The sequence below is a fragment of the Equus przewalskii genome, chromosome 1, assembly GCF_037783145.1.
Source record: "Equus przewalskii isolate Varuska chromosome 1, EquPr2, whole genome shotgun sequence".
In the NCBI taxonomy this organism is placed as follows: Eukaryota; Metazoa; Chordata; class Mammalia; order Perissodactyla; family Equidae; genus Equus; species Equus przewalskii.
In genome coordinates this window covers 33,759,584-33,782,263 of record NC_091831.1, presented here as the reverse complement: position 1 = coordinate 33,782,263, position 22,680 = coordinate 33,759,584, and the positions used below count along the sequence as shown (strand labels likewise).

Below are 22,680 nucleotides of genomic sequence, written 5' to 3'. Positions count from 1 at the left end.
CCTCTTCAACACACCCATCTGTCAAAAATTTCTCATAATATACTGCTTTTGTTAAATTAAGATACCTTTACTGCCATCAGCTTGAAAATTATAATAAATACACAGTACATGATGTCTACAATGCCAATACTATCTCCTGTGACCTAGAGAGCCACACAGGGTGGCTGTGGGTGCCCTGGGCATCAGGGCTCCTGTGGATAAGCTAAGGCTAGCCCAGAGCCTCTGGATGAGGTTTCAAACATCATAATAGTTTATGAAGCACCTACTCTGTGCCGAGCATGGTGATGGGTGTTCTGTGCAATTTATGAAGTTTGATCCTCACACCATTCTCAGAAGAAAGGATTTTTATCCCGGATTGACAGATGAGAAAACAGGCCTAGAAAGGTTCAGAGACTTGCCTAAGGTCATACAGGGAGGACGTGGCCAAACCAGGCGCTCTCAGGCTCTCAGGAGGCTATTCACCCTAGAGCAAGAACAAAACGTGGCCTCAACTGAAAGCCTAGCGCCTGGCTCCTCTGAGCTGCCGATTCCTTTTCACTCTGCCTGTCATTGCCCATGGCCTTCACCCACTCACACCTGTGCCACCACACAAGCCTGGTACGTGGATTCAAACCAAACAAATGGCCAAGGGACAGACCAACAGAATCCCACAGCCGTCAAGTTCACCCCCACCTCAGCCTCCTAATGCTCATGCAACAGGAAACAGCCAGCCAGGTGCGATCAGCCAGCCAGGTGTGACCAGCCAGCCAGGTGTAATCAGCCAGCCAGGTGTGACCAGCCAGCCAGGTGTAATCAGCCAGCCAGGTGTGACCAGCCAGCCAGCCAGGTGTGATGGAAAGCACTCTTGCTCTCTCCCTCTCTCCCTCTCACTCTCTTTTTAAAAGTTTTGAGCATTTCAAAAGCCATGTTTTCCAAAGCTCACAGTTCTCTTTCAGCAGTGACTGACCCTCACCCCAGGCCTTAATCAAGAACCTCTGACCTCACCAGGGCCTGATTACCTTTCTCCTCAGACTCCAGGATTTCCTGCAAAACCAGGAATGAAGTGGATTGTTTCGGGGGCTCATTTAACTCCTGTTTCTCCTGAAGCATCTTGTAAACTTCAGATTCCTTGTCGATGACGAGTCCACTTGGAGGCTGAGAATGGTCTAAACTGGAAAGAATGTTTGGAAATTTATGAGAACACGTCAGAAGTTCAAAAAAATTCATCAGGCACCCGCTTCCAAGCAAAGACAACCCTGATCAAAGAGTGGACAGAAGTTATCCCAATGGACGAAGCCCTCTCTTTACTCAGCCACAGACCTCCTGCCAGTATTGTGAGGTGTCTGCAGTCAGAGCTGGCTGCTGCTTCAATGCAATGAGGCTATTTCTCCAAATGGTTTTAGTAATTCAATTACTTTTTGGCCTAATCCCATGGAACAGGAATGCTTTGCTTCTTTCTAAATTACATAAACAACATTACGTCAAAAGAAAATTTAGGGGCCAGCCCAGCAGCGTAGCGGTTAAGTTCGCATGTTCCGCTGCGGTGGCCCAGGGTTCACCGGCCCAGATCCCGGGTGCAGACCTACACACTGCTTGTCAAGCCATGCTGTGGTGGGCATCCCACATATAAAGTAGAGGAAGATGGGCACGGAAGTTAGCTCAGAGCCAGTCTTCCTCAGCAAAAAGAGGAGAGTTAGCAGCAGATGTTAGCTCAGAGCTAATCTTCCTCAAAAAAAAAAGAAAGAAAGAAAATTTAGATGAGAGAAAATGTCAACCACAATCTGACCACTAAAAACTCAACTGGGCCTCCTCAGTCTGGGCCACATGAGTTCTTTTCACTGAGCAGAAATCACAGTGTTCTTTATTCCCGATGATATCAAAGCACTTTCTCTGTCTCTATAAACTCTGATAATTCTCATGGCTCTCTAGCTCTGGTCTCCTCACCTACAACACAGAGGCAATAGTATTTGCCCTGCCTAGTTCACAGAGTTGGTGGCAAGGATGAACAATGCAAGTGCTTTGTAAACTATAAAAGTGCCAGTCCAATGTAAGGGATGGAGCAGAGGCCTCAGCTCAGTCCCAGGGACTGAGGTGCCTTCCACACCTTCCCCATCATTCTGGGTTCCCCAGAACAGGACAAGACAGGCAGAGCTGTGGGCCTCTTTCCTCCAGAGCCCATTTTCCAGGAGAAGAGCTTTCGGGGCCTAGTCCTGGGGAAGGAGCAGGGTGAAAAGGAGGTTTACCCCAGTCAGCTATACCCGTAAAGTCAATGCTGACTCCCACCCCTTCTCACCATCCCACCTCCAGCGCGTGACCAAGATATGACACGGCATACCAGCACAGCTGACCAGCTTCATATGTTGTCCCTCTGCTGCCGTTCTCAGCCCCAGGACGGTCTTATTTTTGACTAGAGGCCAGAGGAATATTTTAAACACAAGAATCAGACTGTCGTGATGTGGCTCAAAGTGTTCTCATCTGACTTAGAACCAAATATTTACAGTTTTAATAACAAAATACAAGTTTAATCCAATTTATCTCCTTTGGAGTAAATATTCATTACAAAAAGTAGAAAGGCCCTAAAAGATGTGGCTCTGCTTCCCTCTCTAAACACATCCCCTGCCACCCTTTGCTCACTCCGCTCTAGTCAGACCAGCCTTCACGCTGTTTCTCGCACACACCAGCCTCAGAGCCTTTGCACTTCCTGCTCCCTCTGCCTGGAACACTCTCTCCCAGGTGGCCCTGATAAGAGATTTTCACATATTGAGGTATATGGGGTAACTATGCAGGTTCAAAACTGATTCAGGTTGAACTAAAAACCTGGCCTATCAAAGACACATCGTATATCTGCTTGACCATTAAAGTAAAGAAAGCACTCTCTTAGGATAAGAATGCAGACTTCCCCTCCTATGCCCCACTGGTAACCCAGATTAGTCCCTTTCCCAACATCAGGGTCATGTTGACCTGCTAACTTGCAACTGAATACCTCTTTGCAACTTTGATGAATATGTATGCTGGGCAGATTTCATGTATGTTCTTTGTTCTCAAAAGATATAAGACTGTACTGAAAACCATGCTTCTCCCAAATGCTTCCTAAGGCCTTCCAGGTTATAATCCTTACTCTAACTCAAGTAAAATTCACTTTATTTCTCTTATCTATAGAATGGTTATTGGTTATTTTGCGTCGACAGCCCTGTGGCTCCCACATTCATTCAGGTCTCTGCTCAGATGTCACTCCTCAGAGAGAGGGCTCCCTGACCTTCCACTGAAAACATCCACCACAACCCGATTGCTCTGCCCCCTCAGTCTACTGCACCTTTCTCCAGGTTACTTCTCACTCTTGCCAAGGATTATACTTGCAGTTGTTTATTTCTTTATTGTCTGTCTCCTCCTAGAAAGGAAGCCCCATGAGGGAAGGGACTTGCTCTGCCTTGCTCTGCCTTGCTCACCGTCGTATTCCCAGGCCTGGATCAGTGCTTGGCACAGCATCAGGGCTCAGCAGGTTACTAGGGAAGTGAATGAAACTTGCCAAGTGGGTCAAGTCCCTCTCTCCTCCTTGCTATGCCCTCTCCCTGCCCCCATGGGTCACAGGGATTCCCCTAGGGTAGCGGGGCCTCTGAGGGCTGTGCCAGGGAAACGGGCAACCTGGTCTCCTGCCCCCATGGGTCACAGGGGTTCCCCCAGGGTAGCGGGGCCTCTGAGGGCTGTGCCAGGGAAACGGGCAACCTGGTCTCCTGGGCTCAGATCACCTCCTGCCTCTCTACCGCGGCTGCTTTTCCAGAAGCCGTCACCCACGAGGGAAAAGGGACAGTGTGCCCACTGGGATCAAAGAGCAAATAGCAGATGGTGGTGCAATTTATCGGTGCAGCTGGATGTTTGTAAGTAAACAAGTTGTAATGTGAGTAATAAAGCCGTAAGCTATCCAGCCCGCCAGGCTGCCTCCAAGGTTTAAGGATGCGGGCAGTGGCTACCAACCATTTTCTCAGCACATCTAACCACTTTGTCTTAAAGGCTGGAGCCCTTTTATATTACGTTTACCCACTTCTTTCCCATCCACTCATTGTGTCATTCCATTTTAAAAAGAAAACTAAGGTTTTTGTCTTCCCTCGGTAATTCTCCCCAAGTTACCTCTCCCTCTCCTTTTCTTTCTCTTTCTTGTCGGGTCAGCCACCTGGGGCACTTGAAATACTAAGGTCCCAGGCTGGAAGCAGAATCAATCACATCAATGAAGCTCCCAGTTTTCTCTTTGAATACAACCATGATCTCACGATGGAGAACAAAGCCCTCAAAGAGTGACACATGCTTTGCTGCCGCCAAGGAAGGTCAAAATTTAACCTCACCAGCTAGTCACTTCTGCAGGCTATGGTGGGGGGAAGGGAAGCCCACCCTGTCCACAGCTGCTGGTCCCTGTCTTTGGCTCTCTCCTTCCCCCACCCACAGAGAACTGTGAGACCCACCCACCCTCCAGGCAGGCAATGGGTCACCTCAAGGAGCAAGCGGTTTTAACCAAGGGCCAGCCTTCCTCCAGCCAACCTTGCAGCCCTGCCTTTGAGTTATATGTCTGACTCTTTCTCTGTGTCTTGAATTCTGAGCTTACCCTATAATAAATGTATTACATTATTTTTGACTAATCTTTTTTTCTATTACACTTAGAACTATTTTAAAATCAAGACTAGACCGTGGAATGTTCTTGGGGAAGAATTTTTCCCCTTCTTTGGTATATGCTGTTATGTCTGGAAGCCACCAAGGGAACGCTAAAAATGACAGAACCCAAACCACGAGGTCATCACATATTCTTCCACTAAACAGTCTTGAAAAGTATTTCCGTGATTAAAAAAAAGGAAACAATTTATTCTCAAATAATAATATCTTTCTACTGCTTGATAATTTATAAAGCACTTTCAATACACCTAATTCAAAAATAATATTCTAAGACACAAAGTCTAAGCCTTATATATAAGAGACTGACAAATGACACCACAATATCTTAACAAATGATTTTAGGACAAAAACATGTACAAGAAATAGAGCAAAAAAAGCATTCTCATTTTTTAAAATATAGTAACAGTAATGAAAGAAAGAATTCTACAGTGATAAGTTTTCAAAAAATCTAATATACACAACTGAGTCACCAGGAGAAAAAGTAGTGAGAGTGGGAAGCTAAAAGTAACCACATTGTTCCGAACCCAGTCTTTACAATTTTAAAAACAAAAGAGTTTAATCAATTCGATTCCTTTGGAGTAACTATACCTTATACTCTGTGTTTCCTACTTCTAGTTTCTGCCCGAGTCTCAGTTGGTGCTGAACGTACACCAGTTACCTAAATGTTTCATATTTTCTCCCCCTCTTTTAGGCCCTGATCACAGGGGCCTGTCTCCCCAGGCATATCATAGCCGCGTCCCTCCCAGCCTGACAAGGTGGCTGACATGGCCAGGCAGTTAAGGATACCAGTGGTCTTTAGAACGTAAAAAGAAACTCCCCTTGAGCTCGTCTCCCAGAGGAGGATTTCCGAGGCTAAGTATGCAGAACTTACGTGACACACAGGCCTGCTCCAGCCAAAGGAGCAACTGGGGTGAAGGTCAGAAGGTCAAGGAGGACAGAGAACAGCACACTCATGGCTCTGGGACCTGGACCAGCATGGCAACCCTGGGATGAAAGTCTATTGCATCAAAATAATGAAGTGACCAGTGGGGACAAAAGGGGCTCGTTATTTTTTTTTAACTAAAGCCATCACCTGTGGCAGCAGCTAAAACAAGGAAGCCATAAGAAAAACATTCTACTGACAACCTTAATGGCATCATTTTCTCACATAGTAAGTCAACTTCGGTTCTTTACTAGAACTGCCTGTATGTGAGACAGATTTTGGAACAAAAAGGAGCAGTACTTGAATTATAAGAAGCATCCAGAAAGGAGAAGATATTCTCTTCATAAAAATCTTTTTCCCATCTGGGAAGATGGAGTAGACATGTTTTTCCCTATTCCATCTACTAAGTCCAACTAAAATCCCCAGACAGCATATATAAAATGCACCTGAGAAGACTGGGAAAGGGGGGTGGAAGAAGAGAGACCAGCTAGGGACCTTGGCATTCCAGGAATAACAGTGTGAATTCCCTGGTTTTCCCTTTGCCTCATTATATCCCAGATGTGGAGCTAAGGAAGGGAGCAACTCAGAAAGGGCAACGAGCTCAGACAAGAAAAGCCAGCCCTCTCACCAAATGACCGAGAAGGGCAGCCAGCAGGACACAAGACTTGGAAACAAGAACCACTTTCTCCAGCCAAATGCCAGAAAATGCCAGTGGGGAGGCTACACTTCCACCCTCCACCCTCACCAGGCTATTATGAGGTGCCCCAACCAACCCACTGGGGCATCAGAGAAGGCCCAGTAGAGAGCCTGAATTTCATCCCTGCTCAGCTGGAATAAAGAAGGCTAGTGGACAGTCAGGACTTTAAGCACTACTGAGCAGTAAAAAGGCCACAGCTCACCCCTACTGAGGTCGGTGGAGTCCATGTGGGTAGCCAGAACTCCCACTTCTCTCCAGTAGGAACAAGTGGCCCCCAGTAACCACAGGTATCAAAAAAGGCAGACTAGGGAAACTGGACTTCTAGACCCACCTTGGTTAAAACCACTCCTCAAGGTGGCCCATCATAAGCCCGGGGAGTGGGAGGCTCCCACAGTTCCCTGTGGGTGGGAGGAAAAGAGAAAAGGCAGGGACCAGCAGCTGTGAACAGGGCAGGGACAAGTGGCTTCCCTTCCCCCCAGTGCCGCCTGCACAAGCGACCAGCTGATGAGTCTAGAACTTAATTTTGACCTTCCCCGGCAGCAGCAAAGTGTTTTCACTCTTTGAGATTCACTGATGTGATTGACTCTCCTTCCAAAGTGGGACCTGAGTACTTCAAGTGCCCCAGGAAGCTGAGATTAACGTTGTCTTCATGCCTGCTAACACAACATCCATTCTGCAGTCCCTGGATCAAGGAGTAATTTTGACTTTCAAGTCTTATTTAAGAAATACATTTCGTAAGGCAATAGCTGCCATAGACAGTGATTCCTCTGACAGATCTGGGCAAAGCAAATTGAAAACCTTCTAGAAAGGATTCACCATTCTAGATGCCATTTAGAACACAAGTGATTCATGGGAAAAGGTTAAAATATCAACATTAACAGGAGTTTGGAAGAAGTCAGTTCCAAATCTCATGGATGACTTTGACAAGTTCAAGACTTCAGTGGAGGAAGTAACTGCAGATGTGGGAGAAACAGCAAGAGAACTAGAACAACACAGTGAAAAGGCAATTACAGAATGGGAGAAAATATTTGCAAACCACATATTCGATAAGGGGTTAATATCCAGAGTATATAAAGAATTCCTACAATTCCACAGCAAAGAAACAAATAACCTGATTGTAAAAATGGGCAAAAGACTTGAATAGACATTTCTCCAAAAAAATACACAAATGGGCAACAACCATATGAAAAGATGCTCAACATTACCAATTATCAAGGACATGCAAATCAAAACTTGAATCAGATATCACCTTACACCCACTAGGACAGCCACTACGAAAAAAATACAAAAACAGGGGCCGGCCCAGTGACGCAGTGGTTAAGTTCGCACGTTCCACTTTGGCAGCCTGGGGTTGGCCGGTTCGGATCCCGGGTGAGGACATGGCACTGTTTGGCAAAAGTCATGCTGTGGCAGGCGTCCCACATATAAAGCAGAGGAAGATGGGCACAGATGTTAGCTCAAGGCCAGTCTTCCTGAGCAAAAAGAGGATTGGCTGCAGACATTAGCTCAGGGCTAATCTTCCTCAAAAACATAAATAAAAATAAAGATATTCTTATTAAAAAACATATATATATGAAAACAAAAAAAACCCCAGAAAATAACAAGTGCTGGTGAGGATGGAGAAAATGCAACCCTGTCCATTGTTGGTAGGAATGTACAATGGTGCAGCACTACGGAAAACACTATGGAGGTTCCCGAAAAAATTTAAAATATAATTAGCATATGATCCAGCCATCTCACTTCTGTGTATACATCCAAAAGAAGAAAAGTCAGGATCTCAAAGAGATATTTGCACACTCATATTCATTGCAGCATTATTCACAATAGCTGACAGGTGGAAGCAACCTAAACATCCATTGACAGATAAATGGACAAAGAAATGTGGTATATACAGACAATGGAATAGAATTCAGTCTTAAAAAAAAAAAAGGAAATCCTGTCACATGATGCAATATGGATGAATCTCGAGGACATTATCCTACGTGAAATAAACCAGTCACAAAAGGATAAATACTGCCTGATTCCACTTACACGAGGTATCTAAAACAGTCACTCTTAGAAACAGAAAGTGGAATGGTGATTCCCAGTGGTTGGGGGGAGGGGGAAAAAAGGGAGTAGTTGTTCAATGGGCATAGAATTTCCGATTTGAAAAATGAGACTTCTAGAGATGTGTTGCTCAACAATGTGCATATAGTTACCACTACTGTATTGTACACTTGAAAATGGTAAAGATGGTATATTTTATGCTGTGTGTTTTTTACCAGAATAAAAAAAAAAGATAAATCCTTAGAAAAGAAAAAAAGGAACTATTGGTGTATAAAACAACCTGAATAAATCAAATAAATTTCCAGTGAATTATGCTGAGTAAAAAAACGTCAATCCCAAAAAGTTACAGACTGCACAATTTCATTAATATAACATTCTTGAAATAATAAAATTACAGAAAAGGAGAGCAGATTAGCGGGCTGCCAGGGATTAAGAAGGGTGCAGGGAAAGCAGGGAAGAGGGTGTGTCTACGAGGGCAACCTGAGGAATCCTCGTGTGGAGGAAATCTTCTGCATCTTGGCCATACAAACGTCAATATTCTAGTTCTGGTATTGTGCTATAGTTTTCAAGATGTTACCATTGAGCGAAACTGCGTAAAGGGTATAGGGGATCTCTCGCTATTGTTTACTCTAACTGCATGTGAATCTACAAATATCTCAAAATAAAAAGTTTAAGTTTAAAAAGTCTTTTCCTCAAATGACAGAGGTTAAACACTAATTAGAGATGTAGAGGAGATTTTAGGACTTGATTTTTACATTGATGAGGATAAAGGATGTAGGCTGACTCAGGAAAATTCTTCATGTCTGAGATGCCCCAACTTGATTACCCCAAGGTTCAGCAAAAAATGCAATTCTGAGAAACCCTACGTAATCATTTTTGGAAGAGGAGTCTGGCCAGAATGCTCCCGCAGTTTTAGTCTTTAAAGGCCTAGATATTGGACCTGTGATAAGAAACCAGAGGAGTATATGGGCACCAGGAGAAGACCCAGACTCCAGAGCCGGTTCTTTTTGGGTTGCAGGCAAGCTTAGCTGGAGGGACACGCAGCCACCTTCATGATAGAGGTTTTCTTCTGATCCAGCTCTGAATAAGTCAAGGTTAATACAATCCCTCTGATACCATTTGAACAGAGAACAATGCATCCCTTTATGTCCACTGCACTTGCTTAGAAATCTGCTTCATGAGTATATGGGGGTATTGCCTGAGCACACAATTTGGAAGAGCTAGTATCTTGAGACTATCATGTTGGTTATGGAAGCCCAACTGATTATTCCATGAAGAGGCCATCAGTCTATCAGGAAGGTGACTAACTGTACTGGTGGGCTGGTCTTAAGCCAAAATGCTGGGAAAGAAAGAAGTTTACCATAAGTTATAGCAAAATCTTCTCCATGACATTTGTCTACATGCTTCTGCCCTTCTGGTGACCCCAGTACTCAGAAGTTATGGGAACAGAGTTCTTCACGGGCAGTGAAATCAGTAATAACTAGCATTTACTGAGCACCTACTAGGGGCCAGGCACCATGCTGGGTGTTTTTTGCACATCTCATTGAATTCTCCCAATAACCTGGTGGTGAGGTAGTTAGTGTTATCTGCATTTAGAGATGAGGAGACTGAATTTCAGAGAAGTTATGTGGTCTGTCCAAGGTCACACGGCTAGTAAGAAGCAGAGCTGGAATTCAAGCTCAGGCCCCTCTATCTATGAAGCCTGTACCTTTAGGAAAGTATTGAGCAACACGGCACATCTAATGAAGTCCAGGCCTGGAATCACCAGAAAATGGCCAGATCCACTAAACTCAGTTGAAAGGGGTCAGAGGGCAGGTAAAAGCTTTCTGCTGAACAGAGCAACATTTCCTCCACCCACCCGGTACACAGTAGGCACTCAATAAATGATTTTTTTTTTATCTCCCAAAAGCCTCAGTACATAGTTGTATATTCTCGTTGTATGTCCTTTCAGTTCTTCTATGTGAGCCACTGCCACAGCATGGCTACTGACAAATGAGTGGTGTGGTTCCACACCCAGATACCAAACCTGGGCCACTGAAGCAGAGAGCGCCAAACTTTAACCACTAAGCCATCAGGGCTGGCTCAACAAATGACTGTTAAGCTGAACTAACCCAGAGGCCATCCCACTCAGCTGTGTGTGTGCTGGGAGAATAGGCGGCAGATGGTACCCACTTGTCTGCCATCCCAGTTTCATCTGGAAATGCTAAGGCTGTCTGTGTTCTTGTCTGATGGGGACATGGCCCTGGGAAGTCCTATAAGACAGACAGCCATACACACACCAGGCCAGTTTGAAGTGCATGGGACAAAGAAACTCAGAGTGAGCCCCAGGGAATCACTGATGACCTCAGATGCAAAGTATGAAGTGAGCCAATTCTGGAACCTCAGCAAATTTCACAGATTAAACAGTGGGGGCATGAGCAAGCGCTTAGAAGTTCTGCTGACGGAGCAAGCAAGGTTAGCCGGTGGCTGCTAGGTTTGCAGGAGAATCTGCCTTTGCTGAGAGTGCACAAGTGGCCTCTCTAGGAACAGACCAGGAAGCAGAGACCCATGCACAGGCAGCACAGCCCATCTGGGCAGTTCCTCTGCCGTGGGCTGCTGATATTTCCACTGTTTCTGGATTTATCCTCAAAGAGTTTGGGATGGAGCAGAAGCTGGGCCACTCTGCTGAGAAAATCTAGAAAGAGACCTTCGATAAAGACTCAGAGGCCACTCTAACTAAAAAGTCTGTGACAGGAGGGGACAGGAGCTGGAGGAAAGGCTTGCACAGTGTCCAGACAGTTTCAGATTTAATTGTTTCAGATTGGAGGGAGGGAGCAGGCAGGGAGCATGAGAGAAGAAGAAAGAAGACATTAATGAAGGCACAATGGCCAAGGCCGTACTAAAAATATTTCCCAGGCACATATTTCTCCCAATGCATAGCAGCTCTTTCAATTAAGGATGTGTCATTTCCTGGGTTATTAAATCCAGATCATGGAACATTCCACTCTGGGACAGTAAAAAAGAGGACATGTTCTCAGCCTCCCCCAGCACCAAAGCAGCAAAGAACAGGATTGTGGCCCTTGGTGTTTCCACCACTCGGTTCCCCAGTGAGCTGCTTGAGAGAAGCTTCCTTCAGGGCGTGTCTGTGGAAAGCTTAGCGGGGGCTCAGCACGGCAATCTTTCTCAGGCACCCTAAATGCTCTGGCAGTCACCTTGAAGGGCATCATCATCTCAAGTCGGCAAGGCCTTGAAGGAACCAGAATTTGGGGGAAGAAAAAGCATTAATAGCCTCTTAGCCTTGGTTGCTGCAATAAACGCCAGTGACCTTTAACATCTTGTAAAGCCAAAGTTACATGGCAAAAGTCTTCCCTATTAGACTTAAGGAACTTAAAAAGGAATCACAGTGTCTTTCAGTGCTGGGCACAGGGACCCGCATGCAGTAGGTGTTCAATAACGTCTGTCTCTCTTTTTAGGGGGAAGGAGAACTATATGCACAGTTTAGCCAAGGAGCCCTGAGATGGTTTCCTGTGAGAGCCCTTTCCAAACATTTAGGTGCTTTGGAACCTCTCGTGCCTTAACTAACTCTCCTAGCCTGCATCTGAAGCAATGGGTTCGTGATGTAATCACCCCAATTGCTGAGCAGATTCTTGTTAAAGATAAACTGGGGAGAAATTGAACAGCAAAATGGGCTTAAGAGCTAATACAATAACTAAGGATTCCAAGTGGGAAAAACCCTCAGAGATCAGACAAGTTTGGACCACACAGTATTTTCCAACAAATTTAACCGTCACCAACATTTAAAAATCAGGAGATTTCAGATAAAAAGAGACTCTCTAACTTCTGGTTCACTGAAATTAATCAGCAGAAATGGGAACTGCAGGCCTGCATGTGGTGTCTGGCGGAGCCAAGGAGTAGTTCCCCTCTGGACGGCACAGGCACTGTCCAGCTACCATGGGCCACTCTGCTCCCCCTTGTTTGCACTCAGAGCTCTGCCCTCATGTCATCTTACCTGCCCGCTTCAGGCATTTGAGGTGGCAACTTGACCTCATCCGTCCCCTTTTCACCCACAGGGAATGGTCCCATCTCTTACTCTCCATCCTCAAACCCAGTTCTTTGCCACAGGCTGCTGGTATTGCCAGTGTTTCTGGATTCATCTTCAAAGAGTTTGGGATGGAGCAGACACTGGGTCCCTTCTGCTGGGAAGATCTGGAGGACACTTTGGATAAAGACTTAGAGGCAGCTGTGGCCAAAGGGTTGATGACAGGAAGGGACAGGCTTCCCTAGTCCTGAGCAACATGCTTCCTTAGGCCTCTCTATCCTGTCCACCTGCAGCCCTTCCCCTCCCCTGGGCAAGCCCACCTCTGCCTCTGCCTCCACCTCTGCCTCTCCAGATCAGAACCTGTTCCGATGGACACACACTCATATCCTCATGGACTTCTCCTCTCTCTGTTATTTCCGCTGGACTACTCTGGGGGAAAAAGCAAACACTTCTTCACCAAAAACTGCATCATGAAGTACCTGCCTCTGGCTCAGATCAGATAGTGAACACAAGCAGAAATCCCCAACTATAAATACTGAAGAATTTCTCAGGAAGCAGCAGGGCCGTCAAGGAAGGAAACAGTCACTTAGAAGATGACAATGATCACAGAAATCAGGACAATAATAACATGGGTCTCAGTGAATAATTGATTAATTTGTGCCAGACACAGTACCAGGCATTTTACACATCACTTCTCCTTTCTACAACAACTCTACATGGCAGGTGGTATTACCCCCTCTTTAGAGATGAGGGAAATGAATGCAGAAAGTGCCGTGCTAAAGCAGACATTTTTCTCCCTTGGCTAGTAGCCGAACTTTCTCCCACATGCCTGGATGGACCCGGTGGTGGTTGAAAAGCCTCTTCCAGGACTGGCACAGAGAATTCATGGGCCTACTTACGCTCTGCCATTTGTCTCCTGCCCACTGGCTGCAGTCTTTGATTCCAAGAGGTTGTTGAAATTGGAGATGTTTTCAGAGGAGTAGAGGCCAGCAGGGTTGTTGTACTGGTTTGTGATGACCCTGGGGGCAGAGCTGGAGGCAGGTGAGGCAGTAAAGGGCATGGCACTCCGGTTGTGGGCACTTCCTATGTGCAGAACCTCCTGCAGGCAGAGATCAGAGGAAAAGTCAAGGGGGCATCCAAGGTGCACCCCTTGAGGGACAGTGCAGGCTGAGCGCCAAGGAGAGAGGTGTTCAACGAGCTACAATGGCCCTGGTTCAAGGCCAAACTTGAGCTGCCGGGCTCCGACATACCCACTAGACACAGGGCAACGACCAGACAAGTCTCACGAAATGGACGAATGTGCAGGTTCACATGCCAGCTCTGCTTTCTGATTCTTCCCTGAGGCCTGGTAAAGCCTGATCTCCTGCTGAGTATGCCTGGGCAGGACACCCCTAGATGCCTTGGGCTGTTAGGTTCCAAGTTGAAGCTGAAACACCCTTTCAGGGCACATTCTGGAGGGATTAAGGTACCGGGAGGAGAAGAACAGGCAGTCACTTTGGTCAGTGCAAAGCAGGAGATGATAAAGGTGGAGATGAATTCCCCAGACACGAGTGGGTTAAACAAACATGATAAGAGGGCTCTGGTGTCACCGGGTGAAGCAGGTGCTGATGAGGCACAGATGGCCTCAGTGCTCCAGCAGAAGGGGGCTAAAGGGAATTCAGGATGTGCTGTTTCTTATTGGAGAAGGACAAAGCTAATGAGATGGAAGGCTGGGGGGTACCTGTTACGGGGTGGTGCCCAGGGCAGCTGCAGGAAAGGACTTGAGTTCCTCCTGTGCTCATTTCCCGCCTTTCTGTAATTTGAGAAAGCACCCTCCACCCCTACACCAGCTGCCAGGAGTCTGTGGATAATTACTACAGCTACAACACCTCAGAGCTTTGTAAATACCTAAAATCCTTTTCAAACTAACAATTCTTTTTTTAAAAAAAAAATCACAGCTTTTTTGATGACTCAGTTAGCAAAGTGCTTTCTGCATGGCTGTTCTGGATCATGGTTCCTAGGTGACAGCATGCTTTGTGCAGCCTATTAAACTCAATGTGTGTCATATTTTTTGGGTTCCCCAGAAATCTTCCTGAACCCTGGCCTCTTTCACAACACTTAGACCCCCCCCAACAACTTCCCTCAAAAGAGGTCCTGTCCTCTGGTGCTCTTTCATTTTTCTCTTTTTTCCCTAAACCTTCAAGTCTTCCATGTTTTCTTAGAAAATATCATGATGAAAAGTAACAGCTTAACTCACTGTGCACTGACTTAAAAGACAGCATGATGATACTTTTATGATTAAGATTTCTTTTTCTCTATTCAGATAGGCTTCCTCTTCCATAAGTCGGAATCAGAGAGGTTTTAACGCAAAAATTATGTTGAGTTGACTTTGTCCACATTGGACAGAAGCTAAGTACATACAGATCATTTAAAAAAGAGAAGCATAATCAATTAAGAAAACAACTTTAGCAATAATCAAAGCACGGTTAAGTAAATTTTATGGCACAGCTAACGCAGGGAATAATAAGGGGTTATTAATGGCAGAAGACTTGCAGATGGGCAGCCTGGGACTTTGGCCCATGTCAGTGGCTCCACCACAGCACTGCGAGACAGACACACAGCTGCAGCCAGGATGGCAATTCCTACCTCCTCTCTCCTTCTCCATAGCAATTCCTAGGAGCAGCATGAGACACTGAGCACCAGGGAAGAGCCCTTATTTTTCTGTGTTGGCTCAATTTTGCCTTTTCGATTCCTGTTTGGCTTTGGGCAAGTCATACTTCTCTGAGCCCATTTCTCATCCTGAAAATGAAGTCAATAAATCCTCTTTCACAAGGACTTGGTGTGAAGTATTAGTGTGCCCATCACAGTGCCTAGCACAAAGCAGACTTTTGACCAGTGTCCATTCCTTTCTCCCTCCATTGAAACATGTTTTCAATTAGAACAGAAGTCAGTAAAAACTTCAGGTTGGAAATTCTCATTTTCACTGTATAGAGAATCTTCCAAGAACATATCCGTTTTGTACATAAAAGGACTATCTGTAACCCATGTGAAAACTGGTCTTTCCAGAAGTCAGGCAGTTAATTCAGGGCTTGCCTTTGGAAGGGATGATGTAATTGTTTGGGCTTTGTTATTTATCAGTCTCCAAGGAAACGCAATAATGAGGAAGTATAAACTAGGTGTGTAACTACTCTGACCTCAGATAAGCTGGGGTGTTGGTTGGCTTTACATGACCTAACAGATTTTTTAATTATGGATGAACTCTGCTGTTACTCATTCCTCTATTTTAGAATGACTGGAAGTGGAAGATTTTGGGAAAATGGGAGGTGGGAAGAAGTTTTTCATAGGAACAAAGAATTACAGGAATCAAAAGGAAAACATACTCAAGTTAGATGTTAAAGTATTTGAGAATTTCTTTTAATCTGAAAAGAACTACCTTCAAAATATTAACACAGGTAACCAGATTATATGCTTAAGATGACAAGTCAAGTATAATACATATAAAAGGTATTACTAAAATTTAAGTACTACCTTATTTAAGTGAAAATTAAGATTTTAGACAGGCCAAATTAAAACAAAACCATTCCTTATGCATTATAAAGTATATGAGAACTTAACACATTAAAACTTAATATTTATAGTAAATTTAGTGAAGCAGCTGAGAACTCCCTGGGAAATTGGAATTAACTGCGGCATGTTTTAAATTATTTTGCACAACTGCCAGCTTATAGACTGAGTGCCATTTTATGAACTTTCCTTACAGGAGCTGTATAGAATAATACATTCATTTTAGTTATTTGAAACGGTAGATGCAAAATGATCCTTATTGTGACTCTTAAAACTCTTAAGTATGATTTTTATTATATTAATGGAAAAAATTTTGTGTGACTACATTTCTGAAATTTTAATGGAAGCCACTTGAGGAAAATATGACACATACAACCACTCAATTGACTCACACTAATGTACCAAGTGAGTTCAATTTTATACGTTTCTGTTTCATGTATAAAAGATAGCTAGCCATATGTTATCTTTTGACTATAATTCCATGCACCATAAAAACTAAACAGTGTCCCAAATTTACAAAAGAAAATTAAAGTTCAAATCTTCAATTGGGATTAAACGTGTAACAATCACAAACCGGTCTAAAACAAGTTTTCAAAAGCCATTATCAATTTACTTACTTATTAATAACTCATTAATTTATCCAACAGACACATACTTTGTGAAAAGTAGCACGTCAGGCAAGAGAAATTTTACAAATATGTTGTAAACAGCCTTAAGATTTTTTCCTTATTTCAAAAGAATACCATTCTTTTGAATAATGCATTCATTGTAGATTATTTAGAATATGCAGTTAAGGAAGAAAGAAACAAAATCACCTATAACGTAAGTACTGAGATTTATTTACAAATACGGGATCTTAGGACAGTCTATTGTCCCAGGAAATTCTCTTTGGCCAACAAATTATGCAGTGACTCCCTACCGCATTTTTCAGTATAAATTTACCACTTTACTTAGTAATTTTAATGTCTCACTAGAAGTCTCACTGTAACAACAATAAAGATTTCCACCCTAAGGCTCATGGAAACCGGACAGTGGAATACAGGGAGGAGAAGCAGGGTTTACTATGAAATTTTGCCTTATTTCTTTTAAGCTCTAGGCCTCGGGACCTACACTGATTTTCATCCCTGACATGATTGATGTGTATGTGAAATCCAGACTAACCTGAGTCAGCTCCTTTATCCTACATGGTCCTGCCACTCTATTCTGCACAGGAAGGCTTCCACCCTCTTCCCGTACGGCCTTCCTACCCCTCGCTTTCAGCCTGGGCCATGGTGTCACTGCCTTGGGGTTTTCCAGCCCTTTCCTCCCGCAGTTTCCTTACGGGAAGAACCGAACAAGAGCCAGGTCCCAGCAGTGACAGTGGAGGGCTCTCCTTCCCATCTTATCCCCAGGCCTCCAGGGCAGGAAAAACGGGAGCATGCTGACCTGTCTGTCAAAAGCGGAGAAGCTGGGTGGTGAGACGAGTGCCAACGGTGAACAAGTACTTACCTGGGGTTCAGAGGCTAAATTCATCTTGTATGGGTGACGTTTCCCTTCTTCTGTCACCAAAGGAGACCAGATTTTATGTTCAGATCTGCAACAGATTGACAAAGCTGTTGTTTCACTCATGCCAAATAATACATAGTGAAAACAAAGTGGAAAATACCCCTTACTGCCTGACTACTAGCCTCTGAACTAGCACTCTGCCACTCACCTTCCCCTCCATTTTGCCACCAGACTGATCTTTCAAAAGTACTAATCTGGTGACATCATGTCCGATGGCTGCCCACGCTCAGTCCTGAGGGGCTTCCCAAGCTGCTTGGACTTCTTCCAGCTTCATCCTCCCTCACCACACTCTGTGTTGCTGACCCCCAGCCACAGTGGCCTCCTCCATGCTCCTGAGCATGCTTCATGCTGCCCCACCTCTGCTGGGGACAGAACAAGCTTCTCCTGCCTCTCCCAGGGTTCTCCATCCAGACCAGATAACCAACTTATTCTTGAAGCTTGTCTGGCCCAAATAAAAGTGATGCCTCCTTTCTTGAGCATGTAAAGCATTTCTTTGTACTGATCACACAGCAACAATCTCAGTCTAGTCTCAGTTTTCATTAGTGAAGCTTTTCCTCTCTTATAGGTAGAGAATATTTGTACTTATGCTTGTATTGTCAGAGTGCCTAGCAGAGTGCCAGATATATATACAAGACATATCTGTTGAATTTGTCACTAAATGAATCAAAAATCAATGAATGAATGTCTCAAAGAGGGCTTGAAGGAGAGGATTTGAACTGAGATAGAAATGGAGATGAGAATGAGGGGTAAATGTGCTTTTGAGGGGCTAGGAACAAAATGGTGTACCTCCCATGGGGATAGGGCTCTGAAAGGTACAAAATATTTTGACACCCTGCCCCACACTTGGTCCTCCAGCTAGTCCTGTAGCACAAGGTAGAAGTGAAAAACCTATTTCACATATGAGAACCTGTGCAAACGGTTCACGATGAAAAGCTGTGGCAGCTAAGGGTAATGAGACATTAAAAACAAGTTAACAGCAGATGAGAATGAAAAATGTGCACTGAATCCAACAAGAAACAGGGAGGTAGTAAAGGTTCCACCAAATCACTCCTAAAATCATGTCCTTGCAGGACTCCTTCCAAGACTAAACAGAATAAGAATGGGCATTCTACCCCAATTACAACTCCCAATGCGCTCTCCTCACTCATCAACCTGTTGAGAACATTCAGCTCTCCTCTCTTGCAGCGTACTTAAACTTCCATTCAGCATTTTGTCTAAGGTATTGACATCTTCCTCTGTTACTGTAATCTCCTGGGGCAGTAGACACCACTCCGTGCAGTGTGGTGGGAGCAACACTCTAAGTAGATTCGCAATGATTTCCAGGAAGAAATTTTCATTTCATTATACCTGACAATATTTAACTGATTTCACTTCCTCAAAATTTTGGTTAGTTGTGTCGTATCAAGTGAAAACGCAGATCACTTAGAGAAAGTTGCCCACACTCTAAGAAGCACTGTGAAAAGCAGAGAGGAAAATGAGCAACCTGAAATTCCAATTTCACAGGCCTTTTGGCCTGCCTACAGTACACATGGCACTGAGCTGGCAGGCGGAGGGGATTCTGAGAGAGGCGAGGCAGTCTCTGCCCACAAGCAGCTGCCGGTTGATCAGAAACAAATGAGCGTTTCCACGGGCCTTACCTGGTTACCGTGAGAGTCATGTTGTCCGTGCAGCCCTTGATTTTGTTCTGAGCTTCCAAGTGTGTCATATTGCTGGTATTTTCCCCATCGATAGCTGTGATTACATCTCCAATACATAAATTCGCTGTAGCAGCCTTGCTCCCGGGAGTGACCTGGACAAAAGGAAAGAGTAGGCTAGTTACAATTCATCTCCAAGGAAACCACTGGGTAAGTTACCACCGGGTTAACTGTTCACTGATGTGGATCAAAGCAATTAAAAAGGAAAGAAGGTTGAAATCATAAGTTTCAATATTAACAATACTTTATATTTTTATGTAATACATTATGGTTTATAAAAACTCCTTTTCTATATACCATCTCATTGGATCCTTACAACCTTGTGAGAAAGGAACACAAATATCAGTCCCCATTTTAGACCAGAAAACTGAAGCTTAGAAAGATCTGTGACTTACCTGGGACTACCTAAACAGTATATTACTATTACTAATCATCCAACTAGCATATTACAGAACCAGAACGCAAACCCTGAACCAGACCCAATGTTCTTCCCACTGAACCTTGTTGCTTCGTTAAAATAAGGCAATTACACACACACAGAACATTACATACAGTAACATCCTATTTCTATTAAAAGTCTTAATAATTAACATGTTATTTACACACAGGAAAAAACTGCAACAGTACACAGTAAACTATTCAGTTAAACATTTCTGTAACGTTTTTGTTTCTTACAATGAGCTTGAATACCTTTTGTAATTAAAAAAAGCAATAAAGAATATTTTAAAATATGGCACTATAGGTTTAAACTGGCTCAGTTCCTCCCACCCGAGAACCTGACTGTGATTAGGGTCATCCACTCCATGTGGCTAGTTTTCTGCAGGCTAACACATCTAAACCAGTGGTTCCAAATTTATGGGCCACCACTGCTTGAGGGAAGCCAGTCGATTACTGCACTGGGTTCTCAAATCCATCTGCCTACTGAGCATTACATGTGGACCGAATAATATCATGGCTCACACACAGGTGAACAAATATGTTTCAAGTGAATAACAGATGCTGTTGTGATGAACAAAGTACAAACTCACTTTGAAGTCGTACTAACCTCAGAATAATTTTTTACTATTAGGCATTTTCTAAACCAAAGTATATAAAAATATTACTATCATCTCAGGGTTAGTCCATGACTTTGACATTAAAGACCTTCCTTGATGGGAATTCCAAGACCTCCAGGAGCAGAGCGGCAGTAACACACCCAGACTCCAGGGCCCACAGGGTTCTGGCCTCCCCTTGGAGAAGGCCCTTGACCCCTGGGAGCCAAATAAGGAAGGTCGAGTGAACACCTGGATGTCTCCTAAGGCTGAACCACAAATAAGAGACCTTTCAAGGCACCAAACCAGGACGTTAGGCTTATGCCCTAAGGCCCTGTATCTGATGCAGTTTTCAGCAGTCACAGTGCACAGTTAGCCCTCACCAGATTGAAAACACTGACCCTCCTGAGGTGACTGGTGTGATGCTGCTGTCATGGTCCACGCCCCCCATCAGCACCTTGACCCCATAAAATAAGGGGGGGATGACTTGATCCTTGAGGTCCCTTCTGGTTCAGACATGCTATGACTTTATCAGGCAAAACTCTCCTGGAATGTAGCAGGATGTGGAAACCACTGCAGAGATCTTGACCTCCTAACCTTCCTTTCTGGCTTTCCCATCATCTGTTTACCAGAGATCTGGTCTTTAGAAAATGAAAGCCCCCTGATCCAAGGTTCAGACCTTCTTCTCATCCAGCTACTGGGAAAAGACCTTTTATACAGGCAAGCGTAGGTTGCTCTGCATTCAGTCAACATTGCGGAGTTAGCCTCTGAGTCACCAAGAATATGCAGTAAAAACAAATTCCTCTCATTTTCTGCCTGTCTTCCTGAAAAAGACTGATCTGGGGTGACTTCATGTATATTTTGCTTTTTCTAAAGAACAATACAGACTCCCCTATTTATAAAATGGCACTAAGCATCCTTTTATTTAGGATTGGCAATGGTTTCGAGTTGGTAAACTCTATCTCCAGGGAGAGCAGCTTGATCAAACCCATTTTCACGACTAAATTTAATAGTGTGAAAGCCCCCTTAGGACAAAACCCAAAATCATTAACAAGGTCCCTAAAGACCATGCCTCCCTCCTCACCCTCATCACCCCATCCCCCCACGAAGCTCTAGCTACAAGGGCCTTCCTTACTTCTTTCCTACCTCAGAGCCTCAGAGCTGTAACCTCTGCCTGATTACCTTCTCATCCTTCAGGTCTCAGCTGAAATGACTATTCTGAGAGGGCTTCCCTGATTTCCAATCTAAGTTAGATCCCCTGTCATCCTTTTAATAAACTCTGTTCTTCTACTTCTTCATGGCACTTGTCACACTAGGTTTGTAAATCTATTTGGTGGGTTTTTTTTAATTAATGTCTGAGAGCCTACAAAACAGTAAGGTGTGTGAGAGCAGAATTTTCTCTGCCTTTTGCGCCGTGGTATCCCCAGAGCCTAGCAGTGACTAGCACACAGAAGGTGCTCAATAAATATTTGTCCGATGAGTGACTGAGTCTGAAATATCTAGTGTTGTTAAATATGTAATCATGCTACTTCATTTTATCCTTTAAAAAATGACTTTTTCAAAAGGAATCAAATATTCATTTCCCTCAACAACGCTATCCTGGAATGTGACTGCCCATAAAACTAAAATGATAAGATGGTGGGGTTGGGGGCGGCCTGAGAAAATGAAAATAGAAGTTTCATTTTACTTTCATATGCTCGGCTGCTAAGAACTCTGGAATTCCCAGCATTTAGTTCAAACTGTCTTGAGGGAGAGGCATTTCTACTAAGTACATCCCAACAGGCCCTGGACAAGCTAGAACCAGTCTTAAGAGCCCTGAGCCTGAGTAATCAAAGCCTGGCCATCCTATCATTTGGTCTGTTTTTTTTTTAAGTCAAACTGATGGAAAGCCAAAGGAAATCTCAGAAAGTTACAAGACACCATCATCGGATGGAATCACACATAAACAGATTAAGTTCACATTCTTTTATGAGCTATTTCTGAAAAGAAAAAACCAACGGATTTAAACAAATTATGGAATTTGCCTTTTACAAAGCCCTTTCACATACACTCTCCTATTTGAGATAATAATAATGATGACCTCACCACCAACAGATGACTATACAGATGAGGACATTAAGACTCAGAGGAGTTGTGATTGATGCAAGTTCACACAGCTCAAGGCTTGAGCCTGAACTTGAAACCAGATCCCCTCATTCCAAATTCCATTCCCTTTCTGCTTTACCACGATGCCAGATGCAGAGGCTCCAAACCCAACCACCAGAGCCAAAGAGAAATCCAGAACTAAGGAGACCCATCTCCTGAGGCCTTCTACACAAGGAAGTGGAGTATCACAAACTCCTGCCACCACTTGGGTGCCTCCCTGCCACAGGACAAGCATCTTCATTGCTCCAGTAACCCCACGCCTTATAAAATACCCAAATCATAACAGAGAACTGAAAAGGACCTCAGGAGAGGCCTGTGCCTCCAACACTGGTTAATTCCCATCTTGAACAGTGGAGTCCATCCTTACTACACACTAACCATTCATCACAATCGTATCAATA

General features: G+C 44.2%; 1 protein-coding gene across 1 annotated transcript in view; it reads right to left on the bottom strand.

Moving 5' to 3' along the window:
- The window catches only part of PDLIM1 (PDZ and LIM domain 1), a 42,477-nt gene that overhangs the window by 7,821 nt on the left and 11,976 nt on the right, over positions 1-22,680 (bottom strand). Inside the window, exons 2-5 of the mRNA XM_070561284.1 lie at positions 19,047-19,198; positions 17,353-17,437; positions 13,221-13,420; positions 999-1,150 (exon numbers count right to left, since the gene is read on the bottom strand). Of these exons, the coding sequence (XP_070417385.1) occupies positions 999-1,150; positions 13,221-13,420; positions 17,353-17,437; positions 19,047-19,198 (589 nt within the window). The remainder of the gene's footprint in view (positions 1-998; positions 1,151-13,220; positions 13,421-17,352; positions 17,438-19,046; positions 19,199-22,680) is intronic.